Source organism: Pygocentrus nattereri, chromosome 19, assembly GCF_015220715.1.
Source record: "Pygocentrus nattereri isolate fPygNat1 chromosome 19, fPygNat1.pri, whole genome shotgun sequence".
Classification (NCBI taxonomy): domain Eukaryota; kingdom Metazoa; phylum Chordata; class Actinopteri; order Characiformes; family Serrasalmidae; genus Pygocentrus; species Pygocentrus nattereri.
In genome coordinates this window covers 35,134,633-35,161,579 of record NC_051229.1, presented here as the reverse complement: position 1 = coordinate 35,161,579, position 26,947 = coordinate 35,134,633, and the positions used below count along the sequence as shown (strand labels likewise).

At 39.4% G+C, this 26,947-nt stretch overlaps 2 protein-coding genes across 2 annotated transcripts; both read right to left on the bottom strand.

The window, feature by feature from the left end:
• Positions 1 to 290: 290 nt before the first annotated feature.
• Positions 291 to 9,774, bottom strand: LOC108424064 (high affinity immunoglobulin gamma Fc receptor I-like). Its single transcript, XM_017691828.2, has 6 exons — positions 9,650 to 9,774; positions 9,528 to 9,563; positions 8,233 to 8,532; positions 5,345 to 5,611; positions 2,235 to 2,548; positions 291 to 696 (listed from the first exon to the last, which is right to left on the bottom strand). Exons 1-5 carry the CDS (start codon positions 9,672 to 9,674, stop codon positions 2,253 to 2,255), a joined length of 924 nt encoding a protein of 307 aa, XP_017547317.1. The 5' UTR covers positions 9,675 to 9,774; the 3' UTR covers positions 291 to 696; positions 2,235 to 2,252.
• A 155-nt stretch (positions 9,775 to 9,929) lies between these two features.
• On the bottom strand, positions 9,930 to 24,985 carry rabgef1l (RAB guanine nucleotide exchange factor (GEF) 1, like). The gene is made up of 9 exons (XM_017691827.2): positions 24,833 to 24,985; positions 23,024 to 23,225; positions 20,162 to 20,331; positions 17,946 to 18,121; positions 16,344 to 16,425; positions 16,052 to 16,184; positions 15,735 to 15,826; positions 14,200 to 14,456; positions 9,930 to 13,286 (listed from the first exon to the last, which is right to left on the bottom strand). The coding sequence occupies exons 2-9, from the start codon at positions 23,200 to 23,202 to the stop codon at positions 12,852 to 12,854; spliced, it is 1,524 nt and encodes a 507-aa protein (XP_017547316.1). The 5' UTR covers positions 23,203 to 23,225; positions 24,833 to 24,985; the 3' UTR covers positions 9,930 to 12,851.
• Between the last annotated feature and the right edge of the window lie 1,962 nt (positions 24,986 to 26,947).

Below are 26,947 nucleotides of genomic sequence, written 5' to 3'. Positions count from 1 at the left end.
CTGCCTCCCTGCTAGAAAAAAAAAACAGCATAGACTTGCATGACTTGTCACTAGCAAAACCAGCATATCGCTGCTGTCAGAACAAAACCTTGCATCTTAATTTTTGTCATTTTTCAGTTTGTGACATAATTTGAAAATGTCTGTTGTCCTTTACATTGTGATTAAATTTCACAATGAATGGACCCAAAAGAAACAGCCCAAAATTACTTTGAAAAAATTATGGTTCCATTGACTTACATTAAAAGTAAAGTAGGTTTTTTCATTCTCCTATAAAGTTACCATTTTGGAGATTTTCGTTCTGACAACAGCGATAGGTTGTGTTTTGGATGCTTGGTGACTAGTTGTTTTTTTTTGTGTGTGTGTGTAACATATTATTCATATTTTGGTGGCTAAACAGCCTCATAATCCAGAAGATTCAGCGACATGAAGGGAAGAAAATGTATGTAGGACAAAACATATCGGGTTTGGAACGTTTTGATTACTACAGGCGCTACGGCAGCATTCCCTAATATGGGCAACACATCGACTACAACATGACGTGTGACTTCTGAGGTCTATTAGGATCAGGTGTATAAAACTCCATTTATAGAATGGGCCCTAAACTCCATTCCTGTGCAGCCACAGTGCAGTTGATGAACTGGCTGAGAGAAAGCCAGCAGTTGAAATCCATGGCATGTTCTGGTCCGGGACTTGGCTCTAGACAAAAAGACGCAGTCATTAAATATCAAGGTGAATTCCTTTATTTATTAATTTATTTATTGATTGCTGTTTGAATGCGAATGTGACCCTAAAACTGCCCACTGTTTAACCTCCTGAATGTTTCTCACATAAAAGCACACAAGAATATCAAACCAGGGGTCACAGTGCCTACAACGTGAACCAAGGCATTTACCTTTAGGGACTATTTTGCCCCACACTTTTAAAAAAAATGGCTCTTCAAGGGTTCTTTAGCACCGAAAATGGTTCCATATAGAACCATGCATACTCAAAGAACCATTTGCATACTAGTTCTTTGCATTGTGAAATGGATGTTCAGAATGATGGGGTTATCGGTTATATACAACGATCAGGCATAACATTATGATATTATGTCCTTGTTTCTATGCTCACTGTCCATTTTATCAGCTCCACTTACTGTATAGGAACACTTTGTAATTCTACAGCTACAGACTGTAGTCCATCTGTTTCTCTGATACTTCACACCTTTAGATTCCACAGCAAATCACTCTGAATGTCTGTTTATTTTTAATTATACAGATTTTAAAACTGTGTGGTTCCAGTTTAAGGCCTACAGTGTTGTACTGGTCCCCCAGTGTACACAGTGTGTTTCTATTGAATTAGAACTCTAGAGGCTGAGTGGTCTTTTCTTGGATTCTGCTCTACTGCATTTACTTCCAGCTCTAATCCATCACATCTGATCCAGCTAGTTAATATCTCAAGAAGAGCTCTATTAGTGGATGAGGTGTACCTGATATGGAATGAAGCTGGTGCAGGTGTTAATTTAGCACACATGATTTTAAAGTGTGTCCATTTATTGGTCACCGCTTTCTGACATCTTAAAGGGGAATTCCACCAACATTTAAAAATTTCGGCATAGTTTATTGGTCAAGATATTCAGTCATTCAGAGTGCTTTGGTGTGAAATGGGTTATTGTAGAGAAATGTACTGACTCAGACTTCTTTACAGTGGTGGTGTTGGGAACCAGGGGTGATGACCATGGTCTACAGCACAAATATTTAATTTTATCATTTGATTTGTTCCATTTTATTTACTATCCAAAACCACCAGAACCAACAGGTGTCTTCTGCAATTAAAAAATAATCTTTGGGTACTACTTTGCTTCATAAACGGCTTTTAAAAAACATGTTTACCCACCAAAAGCTGATCTCAGAACTATCATGCAACAATGTCTCAGGCAACAGGCACCACCACTGTGAATAATTCTGTAAGTTTTTCTACAACAAAGCAATTCACATCAAACCACTCTGAGTTATTTTGTTTATTTCTTATTATTTAATGCTCCATGGATTTTGAGAAATCAGTGGAATTCCCCATTCAACTCAAGTTTATTGTAATCTATGTAAAAGCTGCAGGTGCAGCAGGTCAAAGTATCTCAGTTAAGAGGATGTAAAGTGGATTTCAGTGTAAAAGTGCATCATATTGCAATAAATGAGGCATACGTTATGTATATAATGTGTTTTTACATAAAAGTGCCAAAATTCTAGGGCACTTACCTTTTAGTACTAAAAGCTCTAGACATCATCTAACCTGACCTTCAGCTCCACCTGCTCGCTCAGTCTTTCCAAATCCAGAGCTCTCACACGAACTCTGCAGGAGTACAGCCCGGCGTCCTCTTCTTCTATGAATGGGATGAGGTAAGATTCCTGGGGCGAGGCAGGCCCCAGCCTGGAGCCATCTTTCAGGAAGTAGTAGTCTATACTCAGGTCCTTGTCTCTTATATTTAGCTGGGTCACACACCTTAGGACCACCCTTTCCCCTCTCACCACCTCTTCTCGCTCAATTTCCAGCACAGGAGTGTTGAGTTTATCTGTGATCAAACAGGAGAAGATGATGTTATAATAAACATACTAAAAGAATGCACTGCCGACAGAGAACAACACCTCGCAGGGCAGATTTGCACAATGCAAATTAAATCAAGCTATCTGGTCCTTATTTAAGTCGTCATGACAACAACTTTTGGACAACGGTATAAGTTATTTGTGTCCATTATTGTGTCTATTATTTTCCCATGAAATAATTCAGTAAATGCATGACATTCATCACATTAACATACAATACCGCCTTTATGTGAATCTATTTTGAGTGCATCAAATTAAAATTCATTTCAAGCATTTGTGCCTCCTAAAGTATAACAAGTCAAGTGGTGCGACTGTCCAATCAGAGTCATGTGGTGTAACCCCAGGAAACCATGAAAATGTGTTGTTATTATTATTATGATCTCTCGTTTTCTTTTAACCGTGGTCATGTTTTATTTTTAACTGAATGCACGTTGTTTGTGTTTTGATAACAGCTCCCTGAGACTGTCTGATGGGTTCTGACGTGTTAGAGTGATGAGATGAACAGAGACGCTCACCAGGTCTGAGTTTGATTTGAGGAGATTTAAGGAAACTGCAGCTCCTCTTCACAGCAAACGGCCCAGTGTTTCTGCTCCAGGTCAAATGGTGGTGTTGGAGACCATCACACAATTACAGGAAGAAATGATCAGCGTTTCAACACCCTCACATTAATATATCTACATCTAATCCATAGATCTATTAAACTCTATTAAACTCTCCTCATCCCACATGAACGTTTCTGTGTGTGTTAATTGGAGTTTGTTGAAACGTCGACGCTGATCATTTCTTCCTGTAATTGTGTGATGGTCTCTAACACCGCAGCTTGTTGTAGGAGCAGAAACAGGGCTAAGCAGCCACGCTGCATCTGTATCTGTTAAACATGATCATTAGAAAGTGCAGTTTAGTGAAGATTGTGGTTGTAGTTTGTTGTCTTCCTTCATTTCATCACCAAACTGCAGCTGCACTGATGAATCTGAGGGCTGTTTGATGTGAAGAGGAGCTGCAGTTTCCTCACAGCGCCCCAAATCAGAATCAGACCTGATGAGCATCTCCATCATTTCACCTATCTAGCTCATCAGAACCTGTCAGACAGTGTCAGGGAGCTGTTAGTTACTCCTGTACAGGACAAATAACACGACCTGTATCTACTACATTGATTTTGCGCACAAATAAAGAAGAAATAATAATAAACAACATGCATCCTGTTAAAAGTGAAACTTGACATCTATTAAAAGAAATGAGAGAACGAATTAGAAAATCATGATCACGAATAAACAAAAACATACCATGAAGTAAAGAAAACGTGCGCATGTTTAAAAGAAAATGAGGGAACGATTTAAGAAATCGTGACCATGAATAAAAGAAAACGTGCGTACGAACTGCAAAACGTTCGCTCAAATTAATTTTTTTTTTTTTTTTTACCTCTGTCTCCTCCGGGGCTCCGTAAACATGTGATGCCGACCTATAGAATGTGTCATTTTCTACCGTCATAATCGTTTTTTTGTGAATTTGGCATTTACAATGCTTTATGACTACAATGGCTAAAATAAGCTGTGTGAAAATGTCAACGCAACCATGTAATGTTACTTCAACGCACCAAAGGTAGGACAAAAATGCACCATTAACATTTTATGCTGGTCAAAGTATGCAGTATGCTTCACTTATGATGATGAAGGTTTAGGTTTCTAAGTTTGTTGTGTTGTTTTTCATCTCTCATGTCTGATTTTATCTCATGTCATCTTCCTCGGGTCTGCAAGTTTGTAAAATTGTGTTGACCAAGGTAGCCTAGCCACTTTTTCACAGGCCTACCCAAAAGTTTACTTCTTTCTACACCTCTGAATCAGACAATAGGCTACAGCTTGTCAAAGACCTTGGTTGTTTGATAAAGTTGACGGTTTTACAGAGTTAACTGCTGGTGTGGCATTACATGACAGATTAAACGGAGCACAGCTCATATGAGCTCAAGTTAAAGTTCATCTCAAGTTCAGTTCAAGTATCAAACCTTGACTGACCTTGGCTTTTAGTGGTTTGGTTCTGGGCATAAGTTTGACAAGGCTGAACTGGCTTCTTATTTGCCAGCCTTTTATTCATATTTTCCATTCCACTTTAAGCGGTGCAGCAGTCACAGGCCTCAGAATGACACTGCGGCACCATTTAAGTGGAATGGAAAATCTGAAAAAGGACCAAGCAGATAAGAAGCTAACTTCAGCTTTGTTTAAGTCTGTGCATTAATGAAAAGAGGACGAATGGCTGGTGTGTGCACCTTCATTAAAAATAAAGGTTTTGAGTCTTTGGACGCTGTGTCTACAACCACAGAGCCGAGGACCACCTGTTGCCCCAGGGCCCATGAGCAGGTTAAAGCACTCCTGATGATTAGTAATCAGAGGAGGAGGTAAACATGATATTATTGGTTAGTCTTATACTTCCCTGCTCATGGTTCACAGTGACAAAATCAAAAATCAGAAGAAATTTTAGCAGTGGGACCAAAGTCATTACACTTGGCTGTAAGATTATGGGAAACCACGCTTAATATGATCAGGTCTGTCAATATCTGTCAATATGACAGAATAAAAACTGATTTTAGGTGGACTTGTGAAGTATTCCTTTAGCAATTTAACCAAGGATTCCTCAGATGGGTGTGTGTGAATCTATCAATCAGTGGAGATGATTATTTTCATTTTTCCAGCTAACACCGTACACTGTGTATCGTATGCTCACAGGAATTACCTCTGTGTTGGGCTGGATTTGATCATTAAAAAACATCTTACCTAATACAGCTACATAAACAGGCAGGGACTGGGCAGAGTGATATTCAAAACCCTGGACCCACGTGGCTCTGCACCAGTAATTGCCCTTGTCCTTCAGCGTGAGTTTTGGTAACACCAGGTCTTTGTCCTTCAGTTTATGGATCTCAATCCCATCCTTATAGAAGAGCACCTCCACCAGGATGGGTTCATCACGAATGCGGCAGGTCAAGGTCATTGTTTCCTCGATGAGTAAAGGCTCAGCTGGGACTCGCAGAAGGGCCCAACCACCTAATGATCAGTGAAAAGTTACACTACTGGAACAATAAACTCTCAATATACAAGTAACATGGATGACCCTGTAGCTAAGATGCATATCCTGCACATATACGTACACATCCTGTATGGAGTGAAAATAAAGACGTCGACAGAATTAATCAAATAAATCTAATAAAAGTCCTTTAAATATACACTTGAGTTAAGTAAAAAAGTAGGTCTATGTGTTTTAAAAGTATGTAAGTGTCAAATATAAATTGCTGTGTTATTTATATGCCATATGGTTTCTATATGTGCCAGATTTTATAATATGTTGCCTCTTCTTGGATTCTGGCCCAAAACTAGAATTTGATGTCATTTGTTGTGTTTTCATTTATCCGTGTTCTCTTGTCACAATGCCCAGGAGCATTTTACAAATACATCATGCAGAATTTTGAGAATCTCTATAGCCAAGTTCTTGACCTGCCTAATCAGCCCAAACAAGTCAAGTAAGTCCTAATAAGTTTAGTTCTCAGACTTTACAACTGGAACTTTTGTCAAAGTTCCTAAACTTTTGCACATGACTTTTTTCCTTTTTTCTTTTGTTGTTTAAGGTAGTTAAATATAAAATAATTTTGCATTGACATATAGAGGAAAACATGATATAGTATTCTGTAGGGAATGTTTTTACTTTTTACAAAATATGTAATTTAGCCAAATTTAGCATTTAACTGTATACCACTAGATGGTTTAGGACAGATTCAGTGGACACGAAAACTGGCTTTACCAAGCCACTAAAACAATATCACTTTTATTAAAGAGCTAATTGCCCATTCCTGGTAAGGGGAAGGGACCTGCTACAGTTGGAAGAGTTTAATATTGCCAAAAGTTTTCACTCACCCATTCAAATAATTGAATTCAGGTGTTTCAATCACTTCCATGCAGACTGCTTCTACAGACATTAGTGAAAGAATGGGTCGCTCAGACGCCACCTGAGCAACAAGTCCAGTCGTGAAATTTCCTCACTACTAAATATTCCACAGTCAACTGTCAGTGGGATTATAACAAAGTGGAAGCGATTGGGAACGATAGCAGCTCAGCCACGAAGTGGTCGGCCATGTAAAATGACAGAGTGGGGTCAGCAGATGCTGAGGCGCATAGTGCGCAGAGGTCACCGACTTTCTGCAGAGTCAATCACTACAGACCTCCAAACTTCATGTGGCCTTCAGATCAGCTCAAGAACAGCATAGAGAGATACATGGAATGGGTTTCCATGGCCAAGTAGCTGCATCCAAGACTTACATCACCAAGCACAATGCAAAGCATCAAATGCAGTGGTGTAAAGCGCCGCCACTGGATTCTAGAGCTGTGGAGATGTGTTCTATGGAGTGACAAATCATGCGTCTCCGTCTGGCGATCTGATGGACGAGTCTGGGTTTGGCGGTTGCCAGGAGAATGGTACTTGTCTGGGGGGGATTATGGTGTGGGGTTGTTTTTTCAGGAGTTGGGCTCGGCCCCTTACTTCCAGTGAAAGGAACTCTTAATGCTTCATCACCAAGAGATTTTGGACAATTTCATGCTCCCAACTTTGTGGGAACAGTTTGGGGACGGCCCCTTCCTGTTCCAACATGACTGAGCACCAAAGCACAAAGCAGGTCCATAAAGACACGGATGAGCCAGTTTGGTGTGGAAGAACTCAACTGGCCTGCACAGAGTCATGACCTCAACCTGATAGAACACCTTTGGGATGAATTAGAGTGGAGACTGTGAGCCAGGCCTTCTCATCCAACATCAGTGTCTGACCTCACAAATGCGCTTCTGGAAGAACGGTCAAAAATTCCCATAAACACTCCTAACCCTTGCAGAAAGCCTCCCCAGAAGAGTTGAAGCTGTTATAGCTGCAAAGGGTGGGCCAACATCATATTAAACCCTATGGATTAAGGATGGGACGTCACTCAAGTTCATATGCATGTGAAGGCAGACGAGTGAATACTTTTGGAAACATAGTGTATCTTCAAGTTGGCCTGAGAGTGGCTCAGGGACCCCCGGAATGAGCTGGAGGAAGATGTGGGGGAGAGGGTTATCTGGGATTATCTGCTCTCCCAACTGCTACAGGCACCCTATCTGGAATAAGCAGTTACAGATGATGATGATTGTTGAAATTTTCTTTCACAGGAGTGCAGAGAAACTGAAATCCCTCCTTACATACGTAATCCTAACTTTACTTACTGTCTCATGTAGACCTGGAGTTTCCCCATTATCTGATTGCTCAGGTGCATGTAAATGCACTCAATGTCCGTTATAAACAGCTCTATATCAGGGGTGCCAAAGTGCAATGTTTTTGGCGGGCCGAGGGCCAAAAAAACAAGGCCAAATAAGGTTTTTCAAACACATTTTAGAACATTTCACCCTAAATTTTTACTATAAATTCTCAAAAGTACAAGCTTTATAGAATTTATTGAGTTGTAGTATAAGAATATGTTTGCTCTCCTATTGGATGAGGGGGTGGGGATGAGGTTGGGGTAAGTTTCTAGAAGGCCAATCAAACATCCTCATAAGCCAACCTTGACCTGTGGCCCACGTCTTGGGCAGCCCTGATCTATGTAAATGAAATTGACCAAAAATAAATACATAAATATAAATAAATAAAAACTTACCATCCACATATACAGTGTGCGGCTCGCTTGGAAGTGTCTCTGCTGAATAGGGCCAGGTTTCAATGTCCTTCTCTCCATAACAGGTATAGTTTCCTCCTTGCTGGACTTGAGACTTTTGCAAGTGGTAAACTTTCCAACTCCCCAAAGACTCCTCATCCCGGAACCAGTGGTACGTCCATTTGGGCTCAGGTTGATCAGGTACGCTGCAGGAGAGTTGGACATCTTCTCCTGAGAAGAGCCGAGCCTCCCCCGCGCTCACCTTCACTTTCGCCCTCACTGGAAGAGGTGTGGGCTTCGGCTCTGCAAGAGTGAGAACAGCGTTTGTTAAGGGGAACCTTAATACTTTTTTCTTTCTAATTAGATTAAACTTGCTTTACACAATATACTTATAGGCAAAAGTTTGGTCAAATTCCATGTTTTGATGATTTTGTGAGTGAAAGTAAGAACATCAAACACACTTCTGCACATTTAAATGCAGAATTACTGTTTATTTTTAAAATTTAATATATAAGGGGGAATAAAACAAAATGTGGGCAGTGTAAAAGTTTTGGCACATTTATTTTAGTTTACCTTTGGCAAGATGTTCAACTGGGCAATTAAATAACAATACTGAACTGAAATTGGTAGAAAAAGTCTTTTAAGATGACGTGTTATGTTTAGATAATGCTTAGAAAATCAACAGTAGACCACTTTACAGTGAGCACACAAATCTCCATTCTACTGTATGCAAAACTGTAAGCTTCAGATGGATTAAGGCACTTACATGATCAAACGAAGGTATATAATGTGGTCAATGTGGTCCCTACTGGTCAATGTTTAATTATGTCACCTGATTTAATATATTGATCATGTAGGCATTAGAACAGTTTGGTACTTGTTATATTACAGCAATTATTACAAGTTATTACAAAATATCGCAGTTTTAATTTTCCCCCCAAAATTGATTAGCCTGAGTTGGGAGCGGTAGCATGAGCTACAAAGTAATGGCATTTATACTTCTACATACCATGTTTGTCGCAAAGAATCCTTTCTAAAGTCGCTTTCAAAAGTTCTGATGTTAAAGTGGACACCCACCAACTTTTTTTAAAGTTCTGTATGATCTAAAAACAGTGATATTCAAACTGGCTTGGAGTGAAATCTAGAAAAACGTGCCAAGTCAGAATTATTCAGTGTCAGTGATGGGAACCAGACGTCTGAAGAGTTTACTGCCTCTATTTACTGGCTTAAATCCATAATAATTGTAACAATAACAGTAATCATAAAATAATAATAATAATGTCAAACTTCCAACATACCCTCAGACTTGACATTTGCGATCAAGGTTAAAATGGCTACAAAAAAGAGAAAAAATGTATTAGTCTTCAAAACCACATCAGATTTTATACACATATGTAGCTTAATCTTTACTGTTACTCACCAATAGCTCCTGGCAAGACGTACATGGTGCTGGTGTTGGTTGCTGTGTTCTGTGATTAATGCAAGACTCTAACCCTTTGTTTGGTGGAAGGGATCCAGAGTTTCCCCCTTTTTATGCTTAGAATGCATAAAAAACAGGAAAAAGAGTGCTTGCGTGTCTTCCTTTATGGTGAAAGTGGTTGAAGATACGGTAACCTGCATGCGCAAAACAAAACCTGGAAACGGCTGAAGGCGTGTAGCATTTTTGTAGTGAGCTGCATTCACAACACAACACAATCTGCTTCACTCATTCATAAACTTTAATTCTCAGTATTTGGAGGTTTTACTGGAAAACGGCTACACAGCCATTACAGAATGTGCAGCTCTTGGGCACAATCCATTCAGGGTACAGCAACATATGCAAGGGCTGCAGTTTGCATGCGGCAGCGACGTTTTTGGGAGTCACCATCTTACTTGTTTACTTATGTATTTATTTAAACATACATATATAGTTCAGGGACTACAACTATCATGAACATGTCCATGCCTTTTAACCACTGTTTAGGTCAAATTATCATCAAGATGGTCAGAACGGAGTTCAATCAGCTCCCAGAGCTAGATTAAATTAAATATCTTAAGATACATAAAGGACTGTCTTCTTACGATTAAAATAAACAAACAAACAGACAAACAAACCAATAACGGAGGCTTTCTTAAGACAGTATGGATACTGGAACTGGTAGGAATCAAAAAGCATTATGTCAATATTCTGATAGAGGTGCAAGACTTTCACATTCATACGTCTAAAGTTGTAACTACCTGGGATCTAAATCTGCTTTTCCTAGCTATTCCTATTTCAAACAGCAACAAGGTTTCAGATGGCCATTAACTTAAATAATAAAGTACAAACAGTACTGTACAATAATCAGAAACCACCCTTCTTCCAGGCAAAACAGCCAATAATAACATTAAATGGAATTTTAGTCTCATCAGCTAGAAATACTATCAAAGTTTTCAGTATTTAATGTCCACTCTTTTTCTTTATTACAGCCTCCATTCTTTTCAGGTGACTCCTCAAGTAAATCTGCAGACACAGCTCCAAAGTTCAGTCTTAGAAGTTGGTTACATTTTCTGCTCCTCATGATCCAAGTAATCCCACACACATTCAGCGATGCTGAGGTCTGAACTCTGGTGGTCTGTCCATTGTTCTGGAAACAGCAGCAGCTTCTTTGCGTTTTCCTACTTTTCTCAGTCAGGGCTTCCTGACAGCAGCACATCCTTTCATTCTTTGTTCGAAGTCCCATTTTCTCCGTAGCTTTCAATGTTTTTTTCAACTACAGATCTGGAAACTTGTTTGTTTTTTTCACCCCACTTAATTTCCTCTTGAATTTCTCTTCCTTAAGAAAGTTTATCTTAAATCTAATCTCACAAATATCCCCTGAAGGTATTCCCTATAACTTGCACTTATTGGCTGTTCTGACCTGAAATTAAAAGAATAGAAAGTGACTTTTGCACAGCATTCTCTCTAGCACTAATGAGTGGGCAGCTGTTTTGGCAATTCCGGACCAGGGCTTTACAGAACTCTGGTGATTTGACATTGAATTGCCCTTAAAAGAAGTCAGAAAGAAGTCACTGTTTAACATCCCCAGGTTGGATGTTATTATACTGCCTGTACATTGTAGTGTCCATCAACAGTCTGCAAGCAAACCATATACTCCTTGAACTCAAACATGTGGGTATGAGCTGGTGTTCAACTTGTTCACAGTGCATCATTTCATCCAGAATATTAGTATACAACACAGCTGACATGTTAACACATTAAAGTTCTACCACAGTAACTACACTGACTAAAAATCTGAAATCTTTAGTTGCTCTGATTGTTTACATTCAACCAAATAAATATTGCAACTAAAAGACCTGTGGAGTGACCTGGTTTCAGCCTGACTTCATGACCACAAACATCAATTAAATACTTTAATAAATAATATAAAATGCATATAAGACTAAATCCCAAGTGAGTTCACTTGCCTGTACAGAACAGCAAGGAATATCCCTGATTAATACCCAAAACCTTGCTAACTTTTCATCCATGTTCCCTTATGAATAAGAAGTTACGACAAAAATAAATCCTTTTTCATTTAGGCTGAGACTATGTGAACTGAGGACTGAACTGTATATACTTGAGACATTTATATTAAAAGTGCATAAGAATGGCTACTCTGACCTGCCTTCACTTAAATAGAGTGAAAGATGCCAAGGACAGAGAGGACGATGTTGAGAGAGCTGGCCAACACTTCACTGAGCAATGACCAAATGGCCACGGTTGCTCCCTTCCGGTCATGTAAACAAAGTCGTTTAGAGTGGTTTGATGTGAAATGGTTCATTGTAGATTGTAGGCTCTCAGATTTCTTTACAGTGGTGATGATGGGAACCAGGGGTCACCATGACTACAACACAAATATAGCCATTTTATTTACTGTCCAAAACCACCAGTGACCCTACCTTTTACATGTGATGCTGATTACAGTAAAACAGTGGGACATCTGAAAAAAGTACATTTCCTCTGGGGAGTGTTTTGCCTCACAATGTTCCGTGTGTACCCCTATACTATAAATAGATTTTCATAAATTATTACATTTGATCCCATAACTTGTAGAGGTGGACGTCTGGTTCCTATCACCACCACTGTGAACAATTCTGACTTAAGTTTCATGATGATGAAGTATTTCATACCAAGTCACTCTGAATGACCTTGTTTACATCTCAGCCATTAAATCATGCAGACATTGGAACCTCCATTTAGTAAGCTCTTTAGGTGTCCTTATGACCATGTGGCTACCTTTAACTAAACATTTCCTAATATTGTGGTTCAAGTAATAACAGCATATTTAGTTTATTGCTTGTTGCTCATTGGTAATTTCTATCTGTCGATCTTCCTAATGGAAGATTTTTATGTTGGTGGAAAACCATATTGACTGTGTTGGCCAGCTCTTTCACAATAAAAGCTTTACTTAAAAGTGTTGAGAAGAACTCAACTATAACAGAATAATGTGCAAATCCTTTCCCCAGAACAGGAAAGATGAAAACGGTAGATTAAAGGAGGAACCATCACCCAAAGAAGCCTGCAGTCAGCAGGGCCCAAGCACTGACGGGCAGAAAGGTTAAATATTAACAGTCAGTTTGTCATTTGGTGTAGTTGGGTCAGTGGCAGGGAGATGGGGGAGCTACCCAGCAAACACCTGAGGCTGTAGAGGAGGGGGCAGCCCCTCGCTGTCGACGTTGTCCGAATCAATGGCGGACGACGACGAGGGACACGTCTCCAAATGAAGTCCTTCCAGGACGTCCTGCACTGAGTGCTCCACACCGTCCTTCCACTCGATGAGGTCATTCTCCAGCCTGTGTGCCCCCTCTAGCACTCGCTCCTGTCGTGTCTCCAGGCCTGTCAGAAGGTCCAGCTGTTGAGAAGTCTTTGCCACTGTAGTGCTGCGGCCACTCGCCGGTTCTCCTCTGGGGGCACTACGTAAAGAAGAGGATGAAGAGTCTCCAGGGTCCTGCACCTTATTAGGAGATGCCTGGCCAGACATATAGAGCTCAAAGTCCTCTGGACTTAGGTTCAGAGACTGGGCATCCAACTTCTCTATGAAGGCTACCGCACAGCACTGTGAAACAGAAAGAGAAATCAGAAAAAGTCAAGCACGAATGCAATGTTTAGGTCACTTGGGGGCATTTAAAGGTGAATTTTATTGAATTGAATTCCACCAATTTTTCAAATCTTCTGCAAAATTCAACTACTGAAATACATTCAGAGTGGTCTAATGTGAAATAGTTCATTGTAAAGAAACTGACTGACTCTTTGAGATTTCTTTACAATGGTGGGCAGAGATTGTGATGTATACAATGGAAATATAGCTGTATTATTTAATATAATGTTGAAATGGTAAATTTCTCTTTAGGTACTATTACGCCTTATAACACCTGCATGAACCTCTTCAGCAAGAAAGAATTTTAAGTTATAGGCAAAAAATGTATCTCAAAATTATTGTACACAATGGCATGCGCAGCACGATGGCGTGGTGGGTAGCACTGTCGCCTCACAGAAAGTAGGGCCTGGGTTCGATTCCCCGGCTGGGTGACCAGGGTTCTTTCTGTGTGGAGTTTGCATGTTTTTCCCATGTCTGCGTGGGTTTCCTCCAGGTACTCCAAGCCTGCTGTCGGAACAAAACCTCATATCTCCAATTTTGCCATTTTTCAGTTTTAGACAGTTTTCGAATTTGAAAATGCCTGTCGCTCTTTATATTGTATGTAAATTTCACGACAAATGGACCAAAAGAAACAGCCCAAAACTTCCATTGACTTACACTAGAAGTAAAGTAGGTTTTTTTCCGTCTCCTGTAAAGTTTCCATTTTGGAGATACAAGGTTTTGTTTTTCGACAACAGCGATATGCAGGCAAACTGTACAAATAGTGGTGTTGCATAAAACTCAATGCAGCTACACCACAACAATGGTGTACAACAAACCCCATTTTCTGATTTCACTTTTATAAAAACAGAGTTTTAAGTTGAAGACAGACCAGGTTGGTGAAGTAGTATCCATCCTCTCCACTCATGAGACGGCTGGGGTTGCAGAAGCGAGTGATGTACTGTATGTTGGACTGTAAGCGGGGTGGGTTGGCCTTCAGTACAACATAGATGAGTGCTGGCAAGAAGTCGTCAGCAGAGGCAGCCTCACGCTTGCTCCGTTTGATAGCGCTGAAGATGTGCTTGCTACACCTGGTGACGTAGCCCAGCTTGTCCTTGGGTACTCTCTTTGAGTCCATCTCAATGATGTCTGCAACAAGAAACAGAAATCTGACAATAATAAAAATGAACAAAAACATTATTGAATGTGTGCATGACTCCAATGATAAAGTGCAGTTTGAAGTATTAAATGTAACTGCAAATCAACAGGAAGGCATAAAGCAATAAGGTGACAGAGCTCATAAGTAAAACCATGCTTTGAGTGGCAACCAAACACAGTAGTTACTGTTGACCTTGGGAAGCCAATGACGCACACCCAGATATGCCAACACACACATTGTTGTTGGAAAAACAGTGGAAACTATTAGCTGCTTCAGAGTCCTAGTGCAGCTTTCTGACACCCTGCCCTGAAAACCAAAACATCTTGAAAGAAGACAGTGCCTCTGGAGCTGCCTACGAACACTGAGCATCATCTGAACTGTGAAACCATTCTGCAAAATCAGAAGCAATATTGTGGTTGAACCAGCCAAGACAAGAAATAACATGAGAATATACAAATACGGTATCATGATCTATGTGTCCTGAACGTGAACTTCAGAACAACTTCACCTCAAAGATATTTACAGAAGGCTAGACTAGTTCGTCAAGGCCTGGACAATATCCTAAAATAAATCGCTCTCTTGTTAAAAAATCGTAATCATCACACACCTGCCCTATCCCAGGTGGTTGCTAAGATGCTGCTAGGCTGTTACTAAGCTATCCCAGATGGTTGCTATGGTGTTGTTAGACTATTAATAAGACATCCCAGCTGTAACGGAATGGCTCATGGAATGACTCATTTTACAGATACTGCACATTCTCTCAATTATTCCTATGAAAAGTAAAATCATGCTTGAGTGAGTGCTGTATGAACACTAGTCAAGCAACTTATTCAGGAATAACCTTCAAAGTTTCATGGTTCTAACTTAAAAGCTGTAGGAGAAGTAGTGTTGCAAAATTTTGACCATAGAATTATAAGAACAAGAGATCCAACTCAAGCCAACTTAATTAAAACCAACTAAAACCATATTTCAAACAACTGTATCCATATTTATCATCACAATAAATGGAAGGACTTGAATATACTGCACAAAGTCCTCACTGCTTTGTGGAGGACACTGTATTATATGTTTGTCACTCACCTCTACAGATGGTGGAATTACAGTACAATCGCACAGTAAAAGTTTCACTATGCTGTTTCATTGAACACTAATTACCAAGCACCATGAAAAATGCTATGTTTATATTAAAACACCTTCACCTTTTTTGCTGCATTGCAAAATTGCATAATAAAACACACTTTTCTTGAAAAAGAATTAAGTTGCCTTACCAGTTATGGCCTTATCTAGACTGTCTGATACTGCAGGGATCTCTTCATTCAGCGGGACACACAGCATCTGAACAGTGACCCAGTGTAAAGCCCTGAACACACACATGCACACACTCAATCACTGAAAATATAGCCTATGTGCCTTTCAGCAATGAAGAAAATAAAAACATTTACTAACCTCAATAATTTAACAATATAATAATCTCCTCAAAGATGAGGAGATTGAATGCTAAGCTGAAATATAATTCAAGCTCTTCATCAAGGTAAGCCTGTCTAATTAGTGTGTCCTTGTAGACTGCTGACCCATAGTGGCCTACCTGATTCGGTTCTGGATGGCCAGGTCTTTGACCTCATCATCTGCAGACTCAGGGCAGAAGGCCTGCTCATACAAATGAAGCATTAGGTACTTCTCTACTTCATCCATTATAACCTCCACTCGATCTGGGGTCCCTGGACAGCACACACATAAAAACACAAAGTCAGTGTCATTTAGAACCACTTGCACTTGTAAAAACCCTGTATCTGAAATAATTTAGATGATCACTGATCTAGCTTTTTTTTTACCTATAACTTCAAAGTGCATCAAGAAGGGGTCTGACTGTTACGTACCTTTGTACAGCGTGTTTAAGCGATCAGACAGGTTCTGGTAAAAGTCTTGCACAGATTCTGAAAGCTCCTCAGCACCAAGATCCTGAAAGAAATAGCAGAGCAATTCACGGTCAGCAGTTACTACTCAGCACCACAAACTAGTAAGCTGAAAGTAGGGCTGTCAAAGTCCTGCCAGGCTGCTGAAAAAGAAGCCAACTGAAGCCTTGTAGAAATTCAGACATGAAACCACATTTGACACTGTTTTAGCCTGGGCTAGTTTTAGAAAAAATGCTGTTCTGTTATGTATTGTATGGTGCTATTTTGCACAAAAAATATTTCAGATTTTTATTGTCAAAAGTGATTCTTATTAAAGGCTAATGAACTTCCCAGAAATAATTACAATGGCTTACTTAAGGGTCTAGAATCGTTTACATACATACACACACACACACACACGCACGCACACATATTATTTATATAATATATACATACATACATACATATACATACACACATTCCATATTCCAAGCATAATGTATTCAATGTATTAGCACTGAAATATTCATTCTTATATTTTTTAAGTTTATAAAGTAAAAGTATATATATATATATATACACACACACACACATACACACACACACACACACACACACACACACACACACACACACTGTAACTGTCAGAAATTTGAATTAAACCATGATACAGACTTAGTCATATCGCCCACTACTACTTCAACAGAATATTGTGTGAACCTGAACATAAAAATCATTGACTTCCACAGAGTAACCGCAGCTTCTAATTTTTATCACCGATGTACAGTGAGAGCAATAGCGTCTGCATGTTTCAACCAACGAGTTATATATATAATTTATACAGTCAGTGGTTCAGCTATTCTGTGACTGTAGCCTCTTGCTCTTGCTACAGCTTGTCGATTCTTGTTGCAGTGGAGGGTCTCGAAGGGGATCTGGAGCTTCACACTTAGCTGGTGCTTTCATTAGATTCCTGCTTGTTGATTTACCCACAGGCGTCTGGTGAGCACTGTCCAGTGCTGTTTGCATAAGGTATGGCTTTAAAAGCTGTTTAAAGGCTGTATTCGAATGAGAGGGCTACAATAGTAGATTCTGCAAATGGGCTTCTGCCCACACTACTACAGAGGGCTGAATTAGTCAAAGAAGGTTAATGTGTAAACGGCATGTGTCTGTCCACCGGACCCCAGCAACTGCTACAAGAGTCAGGAGGAAGGCAGGGCCCGTTTTCGGGGTGCAAGTGACGGCGAAAGGAGGAAGTCATGCCCTCTCCCACAGTTACTCATGTCCCTTGGCGGTGGGCGGTTCGAGATTTGGGCCCTGCCTTCCTGCAGGCTCCCACAGCTGTCATTGGGCCTGGGAGACGGTCACATGCCATGTGTTACCAGCATTTTAAAAATTGGCGGCATAAATGATCACTCTGTTAATTTGTCGTGTTCGTAACATGTTATTAAAGCAGTAACTCTGACAACCAGAATTTTTATATAATGTTCTTCAACACAGAACATAACCATAAAAAAATCTCTGTACTGTAAAGAGGTTTTCTGGTAACTGGGACCACAACTGTGCATCAGCATAAAAAGTTGAAAGTACCTTTTTGTAGAGTACATGTTGACAGAAGGCATGACACTGCTTAAAGATCTCCCGTCCAGGCTTCTGCAGGGTCTTCAGAAAGTCGATGAACTGTCTTGTGGCTTGGTCCGACTCAACAACAGGCTGCTGACTAAGAGAGGCGGTGGGGGCCGACTGTGTCTCTGGAATTGTGGCATCTGGGGGAAGAAGTTCCAATTCATCCTATACTGCACTGACTCTCTAGTTACTCCATACTACCCTTTTCCATTTAGCTGAAAAACTGTACAAATGGGTTTGTCACAAGGCCCTACATGGATCTCTGTATGCCTTAATTTGAGGACACAGTGGGTCTGGATGTCCTCAAATCTATATAACACAACATCTAAGCCAAAACACCTGCTGCACTGCACAAAACAAATGTGCTAATATGTTACTGAATGTTCGACAGGCTGATATCAGCTATAATGATTTGCTTATATTACTTGGTGCTCTTTAATAACAGTGCAGATATTTGCATAAAATGCAAATACACTGGCCGTACACAAACCACATCCATATATATTTAAGGGTTTAATCATCACAGATAAACAATACATATGTACTTCAGGAGATAAACCCAAGGTCTGTATGGTAAAAAAAAATGAAATCACCTTTTCATAGATATTATGAAAAAATGTTGGGGTTTTTTTTTGGTAGTCTTAGCCTAATTCTCATTATTACATTACAATATGTCCAGATGTCTGTTTCTCATTACTGATATAGTCATGTGTAAAATTTTGGGCACCCCTGCTCAATTTACGTTTTGTTGATTTTGAAGTGAAATGAAGCGAACATCCTCTACGCAGAACACATCTCGGCACATTTTAGTGCACAATTACTATTTGCTAAATTTAACATACTAGAAACAACAAACTATTTGATAAGCCTGTTCATAAGTAATGAGAAACTGTAGACGAACTCCTACAGAGGATGTGTTAACTTTTTTTAAACATGTAACGTGACCAGGGATGTTCAAACTTTTGCATACGGCTATATTCACTTGCTTTTCAATAAGGCGAAAAAGAGACAGTTTGTATTACTTTTAATTGTTGAATCTTTACATTTTCCTCATAAATTTAAAGGCAGCCGTGGGCTGGAGGTTAGGGAACCAGCCCAGTGACCGGAAGGTCCCCGGTTCGATCCCCAGAGCCGACAGCACATGACTGAGGTGTCCTTGAGCAAGACACCTAACCCCCAACTGCTCCCCGGGTGCTGCGGATTGGGCTGCCCACCGCTCTGGGCAAGTGTGCTCACTGCCCCCTAGTGTGTGTGTGCTCACTAGTGTGTATGTGGTGTTTCACTTCACGGACGGGTTAAATGCGAACGTGAAATTTCCCCGTTGTGGGACTAATAAGGGTCACTTAATCTTAAACTCTAAGAAGGTAAACCAAAACAGCAAAATGTGGCAAAAGAAAATCTTAATATTTGTCAATGAGTTGCAGTAAAGAGATTAATTTGCAAAACACTATGATGTGCATTATAAGAATATACAAATTATAAAAAGAAATACTTGCAGACAAAATATTACTGTGTTGCAGTAAGAATAATGTGTTCATTTAATTTGGAAAATGTTACAAAAAATCAATTTAAAGTCAAATAAATCATTCAGGTTTACTTTCAATTATATAAGCAAACATCATTTTTGTTTAGTCATTTGAATTTTTTTAATGCTGGGTGGCAGCATTTGTTATATTTATGAGAATAACCCGCACGTGAGATAAGCAAGCATGAGACATTAAACACTGTGAGACATTAATAATTCTGAACCACTACAAAGTACTTTGTGAATGGAGAGATACGACCGAGCACTATCTAGAATGGCCCAAGTCGTGTCAGCATATCCCACCACATCTCATGACTACTAAGTTTTGTAAGTTCCTTTTTTCCCAGAAGCACGCATTGTCCCAAAAACACATTAAAACAAAAAAACACAGGAAACAAAAGGGTGTGTTCAGACCAGCACTGCAACAAAAAGGTCATAATGCTAACAAAACAGGGTCATGAACTTCAGTTTACACCCACCATTTCCCTCACTGCTCTTGCAGAATAGAAAATGAAAGCTATGTGAGTTTCCAATAAGTCATCTTATTAAACTATTCTCTCTATTTTTTTAAATTAACCCTGCTATCAAATAGAATTGCTTAAACCGTATAGTTTATTTATGGTATGTTGTAAAACCAATGGCACGATGCACCCACCTTTCACCAGACTTGTCTTTGAAGATGAAGTGAAAAATCTCTTCACTGTAGGGACAGAGCGTGATTTCTGACCAGTTCTCTTCTCAATTTTGCTGAACTGGGCAGTGGTGGTCTCAGAGTGTGACCCCTGGTGGCTACTTGCATAGGCAGCTTCTTCCTCTCTCTGTAGCCTGGGTGATCATCAAGAGAGCATTATACACTATAATACACCAAATAAGGTCTGGCTGATACAAACATTCAGTTGAAAAAGGGATCAAATATTCTGATATTCAGTACCTTCATCTGAAGCGGTAACATTTACAGTATTACAAATCTTAAGATGGCCAAGAAAATGGTACAAACCTGTTGGCAGCATTTTGGCCAGTAAAAACACTTTATAACATATAACATTAGAATAAATTTTGTTTGCTCTGAAAAGTCCAGGCTTGTGGTGGCAGTGTGGCTCTAATTAGGCTCCATCAAATTTATTACATCACCTGATTTCAATTATTTAAGCTGATCACAATTATTTTCCCACAGTTATCAGCTTTCAGAATCTTATGTTTGCACTGCATTATACAGAATATGAGCAAGAACTGGTTGGCATGTTATGCAAATAACCAAAAAATCTAAGTACGTAGAGCTTAATGGTCCTAATTGCAAATTAATTTTGATTGAGGCAAAATTTGTCTCTACACATTCCAGTTTTGGAGTTAGTGGCCCAAACGTGTTATGCTGTGCTATAGTGCCCCCCTTTGAGGCAAATCAAACTCCTCTTGTGTCTCTGAGTAGCAGAAGGTACTACTACCTACTGACCAAGTTTCATGTCTGTGCGACTTACGGTTTGGTCTGAGCAATTAGTTTCAGCTCAGAATAAGACTAATAATATTAAGAATAAGACTGCTTAACAATTACAACAGTGTATTACGCACTGTGTGCTTGGACCCTAATCAGGTGCATAACAGCTTTAGAGGGCAGCGGCAAGTACTGTTTGTTTATCTGAGCTTGAGCTGTTTCTGCTGTCAGTTTGGAGCTACTAAATACTGACATCTGGAAAGCATGATTATTTAGCCAATTTGGCCATTTTAGGCTTGTATTTCATATTACATATCAGTGGATAAAACTTAAATCAATTGTTAGTCGCAATTATATCTCTAGTAATTAATCTTCAGCTAAAACTGACCATGACACCCTAGCCTTAATCCCTTCACAGCTACAGTTTGTCTACACTCAAAAGGCTGCTTCCAACATGTTTATACACCTGCATAGTCCCTGGATTTCAACCTTACTGAGCATCCTTGAGATGAAATGGAAAGGGCTGTTTACAGAGTCTGTACTCAGGCAAATTCATGCTGTTCTAAAGGCCCTAAGAATGCCTTAATAAAGGTGTACTTGTATTTAAAGCTGACAAGTATTTAATGTATAAGTACTGTGCAACTGCATTACAGCACTTCTTATAATGTCTACAAAAATTTTTATTGTTTCCAGTAACTGACTTTGGCACATAACCTCATATTTCACTTGTACACATCTGTACCTCTTCTTGATCTACTCAATATTTAAAACAACTGGGTTAGACGTCTTGCCTCCATGAAGGTATCCTAAAAGGTATACTGTCGCTGTCCCAAAAACAAACAAAACAAAGGCCTTCTACTGTAAAGTTGGCATTTTGAAGATTTGTTGTTTTTCCTTTTTTTTTTTTTTTTTTGCACTGAGCAAAAACATTCGTAACTTTCATTGTAACTTAAGGTTAAGAGGTTTTATTCCAAGTGATTTCGAAGCATTTCAATTGGTCCGTTGATCTTAGAGCTTCGGGCAATGTAAATGAAAGCCACGACATTCATTGTAATCAAAACATCAATTAAAAAAAGAGATACATGCTTTTTGTGGACAGCGACGATATATTGTACCTTTTTATATACTGCCCCCAACACCTGCTTGCAATGCACTAGTACACATATCAAACACAAGGCCTACAGGCCACACCAGGCCCACCACACAATCCTACTTAGTGTAATGTGCTCTGACTCTTCTACCCCAACAGCAGTCTGTGGAACCGCGGTTACACCTCAATTCTGCATAACTCTACACCAGTCATGTCACCAAATGCATTTCAGCAGCAAATCAAACAACATAAACACTTAACATAAACACTCAGCTCAGCAGCTCAGAAATTGAGCCCAAGTCTTAATGAACATGCAACAAAAAGGATGCTATATCAAGCAGATAGGTAGGTTTAATAGATGGAACTCCAGGGGCCATTTGAATATTTTTGGTTTCCACATAATATTTCAAAGTCTACTACAAGTGTCTGTATTTTAATGTTGAAATTTTTGCATATTTTGAATGAACAGTGTCCAGTTCAGGTTACAGCACAGCATTAACTGAAAATGAAATAAAATGTTTTCTCTGTCCCACAAATTTGGCCCTTTTACCCCTTTTACTGGTTGAGTTTAACACCCCTGCACTAGTATACACTGTAACATACTCTAGCTAGAAAATCATATATATTGCACCACATTCTGGTTAATCACATACTTTGCAGCACTAGGCGGCACACCGTATTACCCCACATATGGCCTTTCACAATGTGTTACTCCGCACATAGTACTATACCTTGCTACACTGTACATTCACAGTGCTATCTATCTCATTCTTTCTTGTGCCACTTTTTTATTTGTTGTTATTTTTGTCTGGCATACCCCTGTGTATTTCTATTCCTCTACATATTTTTATAAGTAGAAGCATGATGCTATAGTATAGAATTTTATTGCAAATTTAAATGCCCTGTATTCTGAAAACTAATGACAATAAATTAATCCTGAAATCAACGGGCAACCAACGTCCTTTACATCCTTTTCTCTGTGCTGTTCTTTAACTCACCTTTCTGCCAGCGCCCGGTCCTCTTCAATCTGTCTGGCCCGTGCATGCTGGTTCTCTTCCCGCCAGCACTTGGAACAGAGGCCATTCCAGGCCGGATTGCCAAAGAAACTGCAGCCTTTCTTACAGCGCAAGTCTGACGGATCCACATGGATGGCCCTATGCTCTGAGTGAGAACTCATTCTTCCCTGCTGGTCAGGTGTGCCTGCAACAGGCAAAAGCAACTTACATTTGGTGTGGGCAGTAGAGATTATGACAATACATAATGTGGTAGAAATATCAAGCTGGAAACTAATATGACCAGGTAAGAACAATTCTGTACTGTACTGTAGCGATTCATGCTGGACCAAGATATTAGATTCATATCTGTACCAGACCAATATTTCATATCTATATTTGATTTATACTGATTGATTTATATATATTTGTTTTCCAGAAGAGCAGAATGTTTAGGTGGCGATAGGCAAGTGTCCTAAAATATGCATGTATGAAATTTTATTCATTTACTGCATATAACCCTTATGGGAAATATGGATTATTTATTTATTATTTATTTAGAAACGTTAATCTTGGTAGATTTCTACATGCTATTTCTACATGCTATACGTTTAAGCATTGACATCTGCAGATATGTACACAAAAAATAACTGGATGTTGGCATCGGCCCAAAATTCGGGTAACATGGGTAACATCTCTGCAATCTATTTTTACTCACCATGACTAATCAGCAAGAACTGAAGGAGAATTTAATTCATTCTTCAAATTTTCTGTATAATTAAATGGCTAAGGTGTAAATAAAGTCATTCGGAGTGGTTTAGCGCGAAATGCTCTGTTTTAGACAAACTGACAGACACAGACTTGTTCACAGTGGTGGTGATAGGAACCAGACATCTGAAATTTTTAGGCCTCTAAAAGCACCCTCACAGAAAGTTAATACATGAAATGGTTATATTACATGAAATGGTTATGAATTACGCTGCCTGACAGTGTTTCGCTCTAGTTTTATTTTCCTTAAAATGTATTTGAATCCATTTATTTTAATCATGGTAGAGGGGTACATGCAGGGTGTTATAAGGCAAAATAGTCCCAAAAGAAAACTTTCATTCAGATTTTTACCACTTTTATCACTTTTACCATCACCGACATTCCATATAAAACTCAGAAGACATGTGTAGGTCCACTGGTGGTTTTGGACTGTACATAAAAAGGTTATATTTGTGTTCGTTTCTATCTTCACCTCTGAAATGAGATCAGTTTCAGCAAAGTTTTCAAACCACTCCAATACTACCAAACCACTCTGTTTACATATCAAGGACTGAATTATTCTAAAGAACGGTGGAATTCCCCGTGTAATGCTTGTAATGGGGTTAAGAGGGCATTACAAACTAGATGTTGCTAGATGAAATGACAATAATGACAATAATAATCTATAATTGGACATATTGCTCTATTGACATGCATGACACGGCTGCTGACCGCTGACAGCCAATACAAACCTACAGCTAGCTTTGGCTACGACAGCTAAGCTAGATCCAAGGAGACGTAAGGGCAAATTCACAAATTTGTTTGAAAAAATCTAATGTCATCTAGCTAGAGAGGGTGTGGAGACTTTAAGAAACCTTCTTTAGTTAAGCACCCGGTTTTTATGTCACGGCACCTCAGGTAACTGCTCACATAATCACAACTTTACTGATGTAAGAAGCGAACGCTGACCAGCTAACGCTAGCTAGCCTAGCTCACTGATGTACGTTACTGAACTAGCTAACCCAGCTGACAGCAAAGGCAAACGACAGAGTTTTCTCTCATATTTACCGCGAAGAACACCGCTAACACGGTCAGTCCGTCCTGCCCGGATTCATATACTTTTTAAAAATCTTCCGAATATCCGAAACTGACGATTAGAAAGTCAACACGCTCGTTAGCTGTTTGTTTCAGTTTCCTAGGCGTAAACTCAGTGCAAGCTGTCAAAATAAAAGTCTCCATTGTCGCTGTTATGCAGTGTAAGGCGGCAGATACTTCAGGACGTGTTCAGAGCAGCGACATGTTTCGTTTTTCTGTGGTTTGATAAATCAGAACAAACAAAACCAGCCACGAGCCACATTTACAAAATACTACAAATTCTACAAATTCTTCTTTTCACTGTTTCAAATTCTGTGCTGCGCACATACTAAACCAAATAGGCTAAATAATATACTGCCACTGTAACGAGGCATGCAGTCAGTCATAGTTCTTACATTTACGGCATTTGGCTGACGCTCTTATACAGAGCGACTTACAATTTGATCATTTTACACAGGTAGGACAAGGTGGTGTTAGGAGTCTTGCCCAAGGACTCTTATTGGTATAGTGTAGGGTGTTTGCCCAGGTGGGGGATTGAACCCCAGCCTACAGTGTAGAAGGCAAAGGTGTTAACCACTACACTATCCCAACCACTCTTCAAGTACTCAGCTCTTCAAGTACTGGCAATACCTACAATATGCCCAGTGAAGTATATTGTAAACAGACATAATTTATCACAATAACAATGCATATTGTCACTTTGCCCACCTCTATAACAGGGATTTTCAAATCTAAATTAAAGACCCTCTCTTTAATAATTGTATTTGATTTCATTTACATCTTTTTCCTCTATGTATGAGTACCAGCTTCCAACCTGCCCTCACTAGAATTAAACTGGCTGTTTTTATTGCTACACTTTTAAGACAAGTCTATTTTGGGGGCAGTCGTGGACTGGAGGTTAGGGAACCAGCCTCGTGACCAGGTCGCCGGTTTGATCCCCAGAGCCGACAGCACATGACTGAGGTGTCCTTGAGCAAGACACCTAACCCCCAATTGCTCCCTAGGCGCAGTGGATATTGCTGCCCACCGCTCCGGGCAAGTGTGCTCACTGCCCCCTAGTGTGTGTCTATTCACTAGTGTGTATGAGGTGTTTTGCTTCACGGATGTGTTAAATGCAGAGATGGAATTTCCCCATTTGTGGGATTAAAAAAGTATCACTTAACTTAAATTTATCTCTGCTCTGATTGGCTGTAGCCTCAATGAAAAGGCAGTGTAGGTTGAAAACCTTCTATAGAACTAAGCTGCTAAGCTGCCACAGACTGTATAGATGCATAAATGTAAATATGTGTTTATATGCACACTAAGACCTACAGAGCCCCGCTGGTAACATCCTGTGTAAATAAAAACAATGTGTGGCCTCGAATTAGTAAAGCGTGGGAATGAGATGATTAAATCGTGGCCATGACTTAATAAAGTGTGGGAACGAGATCCTAATGCATGGCCACAACTTAGTAAGCTGTGATCTTGTTCTCACGCCTTACTAAATCATGGCCACGACTTAATCAACTCATTCCCATGCCTTACTAAGTCAGGGCCACGCATTAGGATCTCTTTCCCATGCATTAATAAGTCGTGGCCACTCATTATTTTTATTTATACAGGATGTCACCAACTTATATACAAACACATATGTATATGTGTGTGTGTGTGTGTGTGTGTGTGTGTGTGTATATATATATATATATATATATATATATATATATATATATATATATATATATATAAAGTTGGTTTTAGTGACATCACAAGTTTCTTTCCAGATATGGTCTTTGGATTTAGGAGTAAATAGTATGCTTTGAAGGTAATATTACATTAAGTCTTATTATAAAAATGTGAGGTCACTTTTAGGTGATATGGGTCCTTTAAAGGTTTAGAAATCCAGAAAAGTTAAAAAAAAAAAAAAAAAAAAAAAGAAATCCAGAAAAGTAATCTAAACCCTTTTATAGAAGTATATTCCTTCATGTTTAGGTGACTTTTGGTACTCCAGTTTGCATCAGCTTACTGTAGTCTGTATATGTAGGAAAAGTAGGGATGCTTTATATTCAAATCACAGTATTGTTAAGTAGAGATGCAGAGGTCACTTTGGGT

Coding starts and splice junctions, on each gene's coding strand:
- rabgef1l (XM_017691827.2), bottom strand. CDS start 23,202: ATGAGTTCTCACTCAGAGCATAGGGCCATCCATGTGGATCCGTCAGAC. Junction 16,426..17,945: donor AACATGTACTCTACAAAAAG/GTACTTTCAACT, acceptor TATTTCTTTCAG/GATCTTGGTGCTGAGGAGCT. Junction 14,457..15,734: donor TCTAGATAAGGCCATAACTG/GTAAGGCAACTT, acceptor TTCTTGTTGCAG/ACATCATTGAGATGGACTCA.
- LOC108424064 (XM_017691828.2), bottom strand. CDS start 9,674: ATGTACGTCTTGCCAGGAGCTATTG. Junction 8,533..9,527: donor CGCAAATGTCAAGTCTGAGG/GTATGTTGGAAG, acceptor TCACTCTTGCAG/AGCCGAAGCCCACACCTCTT. Junction 2,549..5,344: donor TGTTTATGTAGCTGTATTAG/GTAAGATGTTTT, acceptor GTTTGATCACAG/ATAAACTCAACACTCCTGTG.